Source organism: Gavialis gangeticus, unplaced genomic scaffold (genome assembly GCF_001723915.1).
Source record: "Gavialis gangeticus isolate Ggan-Ray unplaced genomic scaffold, GavGan_comp1, whole genome shotgun sequence".
NCBI classification, from domain to species: Eukaryota; Metazoa; Chordata; order Crocodylia; family Gavialidae; genus Gavialis; species Gavialis gangeticus.
In genome coordinates this window covers 6338604-6342700 of record NW_017728994.1, presented here as the reverse complement: position 1 = coordinate 6342700, position 4097 = coordinate 6338604, and the positions used below count along the sequence as shown (strand labels likewise).

Sequence of the window (4097 nt, the reverse complement as noted above, 5' to 3'; positions counted from 1 at the left end):
ACTTTAAGAAGAATGTGGATAACCACAAGAGGGTCCAGAGCAGGGCCACTTGTATGGTTAAGGGTTTGCAGGCCATGCCCTATGAAGAGAGACTAAGGGACCTGGATTTCTTCAGCCTCCACAAGAGAAGGCTGAGAGGTGATCTTTGGGGGGCAGGGAATGACGGACACAGCAAGGAATCGGAGATGCTCTATTCACCAGGTTGCCTCTTGGGGTAACAAGGAACAACGGTCACAAACTAACAGAGAGCAGATTTAGGCTGGACATCAGGAATAATTTCTTCACAGTAAGGGTGGCCAGAAGTTGGAATGGGCTTCCAAGGGAGGTGGTGCTCTCCCCTACCTTGGGGGGGTCTTTAAGAGAAGGCTGGATAGGCATCTGGCTGGGGTCCATCTGACCCCAGCACTCTTTCCTGCCCAGGGCAGGGGGTCAGACTCAATGATCTGTTGAGGTCCCTTCAGACCCTAGCATCTATGAATCTAAGACTTGTAAGAATGTGTTAAAGTGGATATTTAAAGTACATCAAGAATAAAAAAAGATGCAGATTGTGTCATACCAAAAGAGGTAACCCTGATCCACTGCCAGAACTCTGTGACTGGTCAATAAGATCCTTTAAAGATTCTCCAGCTGGTATAAATGCTTCATCTTGCTCCAAATCACGATTATAACAACGTCTCTTTGCTACCCATTTACAGTAATGCCTATAAAAGAAAAAAAACACAGCACTTTATAATATAATTTTACAATTTTTTAAAAGTAGTCGGCTAAGAAAAGCTACATGTGCACCTTATTTTTTTTTAAATGAACAATTTTTATTACATATTCATCTTCTAGTTTTAGAAGATGGCGTGAAGAATATTTAGAATTTTGTATGAAGATATTCCAGGATTCATGTGGACACACCAATTTTTATGAAACAAACAACATTTTCAAGATTTGAAATTCAAAATTATGCTGGTAATTCCTAAATTAGTATTGTCATTTCATCCTGGCCTATGCCAACTGCCAACCATCATAAGGTAGGATTTGGTAATTGTAGTAGAGTCCAAATGAACTCATGTTTATCTGGATAATGACTGAAATATCACTGATGTTAGCACTTCGAGCTCAAAATGGATGTTTCATTAGAATTTTTTTCCCTCTTTTCCGTTTCTATTAACTAATATATAAACAAGGCACACAGGCTAATACAGGAATCATTTGCACATAATTTTAATAAAGATACATTTTGCATATTACATTCTATTGTTGCAGCACACTGATTTATAACAACTTGGCTCATGAACTAAACCCAAACAGGGTACACAATAAGCACTGTTCTTGGAAGTGTGGTATTTTTGCTTACGGAGTTGTATAGTGCCAACATGGTACAGTGTTCAGAAAAACAGCACAGTTTTCACACTGTTCTACCACAGAATGTTAATTTTGATGAAATTTCACTTAGCATGTTAATTTCTATAGTTTTGACTAAGAATACTATATACCAGTGTCCATAGTAATATAATGTTAAATTTAAGTGGCTATGAATTTTAACTAAATGCACCTTCAGAATGAGATGCTGTTTTGTATAAAATCATGTACAAACCAAATTGTTAGTGCTAAAGCAAATATGCCTCCTTACTTGTAACAAAAGCAGCTAAATAAGATGATCATAACAATTATGCAGACTGCCATAGAAATCAACACCGCCATCCAACGAATGCTGCCATCAAAAATTCCACCTGTTAAAAAAAAAGTTGCAATATGATTTCCTAAACTGTTCTTTGGAAATTGAATCTAATCTGAAATAGTATTAATCGCATAGATATTTAGATTGTGTATTTTATAAAGAAGTACACATCCGATGCAAACTTCTAGCTGTAACTGTACTTGACAATTCCAGGACTCCTTCCAGAACATGTGGCATACATAAAATGCTTTTAAAACTTTAAAGCACTGTTTTTTATTTTCTGCAGCAAATCTGACAAACACTGTAAGTATGTACACATGCATTTGATAATACAAACAAAGATTTTATGGCTAAGGTTGTTTACCCACCCAAAACAATTTTCATGAATCTGTGCCGCTTTCATTTTAGTGACAATGCTGATAACTTGCTCCACCGGGCATTTGATTCCAACAGATGCCAAATAGCAATACCTACCCCACTTCTTATCGGTCACAAAGTGAAACTAATAGGTAGTAACTTTAAAACTAACAAAGAGAGGTTCTTTTTTCATCCAGTGTGTAATTAAAGTGTAGAACTCATTGCTGCCAGATGTTGTGGAAACTGACAGTTTAGCCAGATTCAAAAAAGGATTAGACAGCTTGGAGGAAAGGGGCATCAGCAGCTAGTGAGCATGGGTGTCAGGGACACAGTCTATGAATTGGGATTTCCTAGACCTTAAACGCTGGAGATTGAGACAGGAGCAGTGGAAAAACTAGGACTGTGGCAAGCTTTGGTGGCTGATTTGATCTGGAGGAGATTTGGCCCAATTTGGGGACCGAATCTCTGAATCTGAATCGAATCAGGAGACCAAGTTAAAGCTCTGAATCAATTTAGAAAAGCTTCAGCCGATTTGGACATAGATTAAACAGGTAGCTGACAGCTGCCTCCAGCTGGTAAGTCTGTTGGGCCTGGGGAAGGGAAGGATTGGGGCTGTGACAAGTTGCTTAGCTGGGATGGGGGCGTGTATTACTTGAGGAGGGGGCGGGATGCTGAAGCAGCAGCACTGGGAGCGGGGGCTCTGCCCTTCTCCCGCTTGCCTAGCTAGGGTTGGAGGGCGGGGACACAGGATGCAGGCGCAGCTTGCTCTGGGTGGAAGGGGGCAAGCAGCACCAGGGCATAGCCCCTGTTGTCAGTGCTGCCGCACCTGCATCCCGTGTCCCGGTTTGAGTCCCCAGATCCTGGTTTAATTTCCCAGGGAGCTGGGGTGGCCCATGTGTCAGTCGGAGCCCAGCACCACTCAGCCACAGTGGTGCCAGCTCCCAGACTGCATGCCGTGCCCATAGGACAGCTGCTGTGCAGGTGTCAGGGGTGGGGGGTGATCCCTGCTGCCCCTACTGCCCCGCTCTATGCAGGGGTGCCAGTGCCCAGAAGCCCTGATCACTGCTCCTGCAACCGGTGAATGCAGGTGGTTTGTTTGTTTGTTCTTTAAAGTGCTTGGACTAGGTTGGGGCTGGGCAGAGGGATGGGAGCCAGGCAGGGCAGCCATGGGGGCTTCTCCTGCAGCTCTTCCCGTCTGATCCAAATCACTGCCAAACCGATTCAGAACAGTGATCCAAATCAAATCACTGTCCTCCGAATCAGCCAAATCTGAATAGAGTACTTCCCTATTCGCACAGGCCTAGGCAAAACCCCTTGTCATACCCAATTCACTCTCCCTTTCAGCATCCACTCTCTGCCACTGAGAGACTCAGGATACTGGGCAAAGATGGATTTACTATCTGACCCAATAAATAGCAGTTCTTATGTTCCTGAAACAACAGTCATACAAATCATTAATGGCAACCTGAGGTCAATTTGCACATCTGACTATCACACAATCCTTGTATTTTAAAATTAATTCTGTATTTATACTGCTGAAATCTCTGTTAAAATTTTTCCATGTGGTTAGAGTAGCTGCATTTGAAGAGACACGATAGCAAAGCACCATCTCTTGTTTCATAGTTTCTAGGGTCGGAAGGGACCTGAGCAGATCATCTAGTCCGACCCCCTGCCTTGGCAGGAAAGAGCACTGGGGTCAAACGACCCCAGTAAGGTGGTCATCCAACCTCCTCTTAAAAACCCCCAGGGTGGGAGCCTGCACCACCTCACTTGGAAGCTGGTTCCAGACCTTAGCCGCCTTGACCGTGAAGTAGCGCCTCCTGATGTCCAACTTAAACCTTCCCTCCGCCAGCTTGTGACCATTGCTCCTGGTCACTCCTTGCGGCACTCGGGGGAACAGAGACTCCCCCAGCGCCTGCTGATCCCCCCTAACCAGTTTATAACAGGCCACAAGATCCCCCCTCAGCCTTCTCTTTTGAAGGCTGAACAGGTTCAGGTCCCGCAACCTTTCCTCATAGGACCTACCCTGCTGTCCCTTGATCATACGAGTGGCCCTCCTCTGGACCCTCTC

General features: G+C 44.0%; 1 protein-coding gene across 2 annotated transcripts in view; it reads right to left on the bottom strand.

Moving 5' to 3' along the window:
• The window catches only part of BMPR1A (bone morphogenetic protein receptor type 1A), a 142436-nt gene that overhangs the window by 27793 nt on the left and 110546 nt on the right, over nucleotides 1-4097 (bottom strand). For both annotated transcript variants that reach the window (XR_002094822.1, XM_019502248.1), the window contains exons 6-7: nucleotides 1622-1721; nucleotides 557-701 (exon numbers count right to left, since the gene is read on the bottom strand). Coding sequence is in view for 1 of the 2 variants with exons in the window: in XM_019502248.1 (XP_019357793.1) it covers nucleotides 557-701; nucleotides 1622-1721 (245 nt within the window). In the remaining variant the exon portion in view is untranslated. The remainder of the gene's footprint in view (nucleotides 1-556; nucleotides 702-1621; nucleotides 1722-4097) is intronic.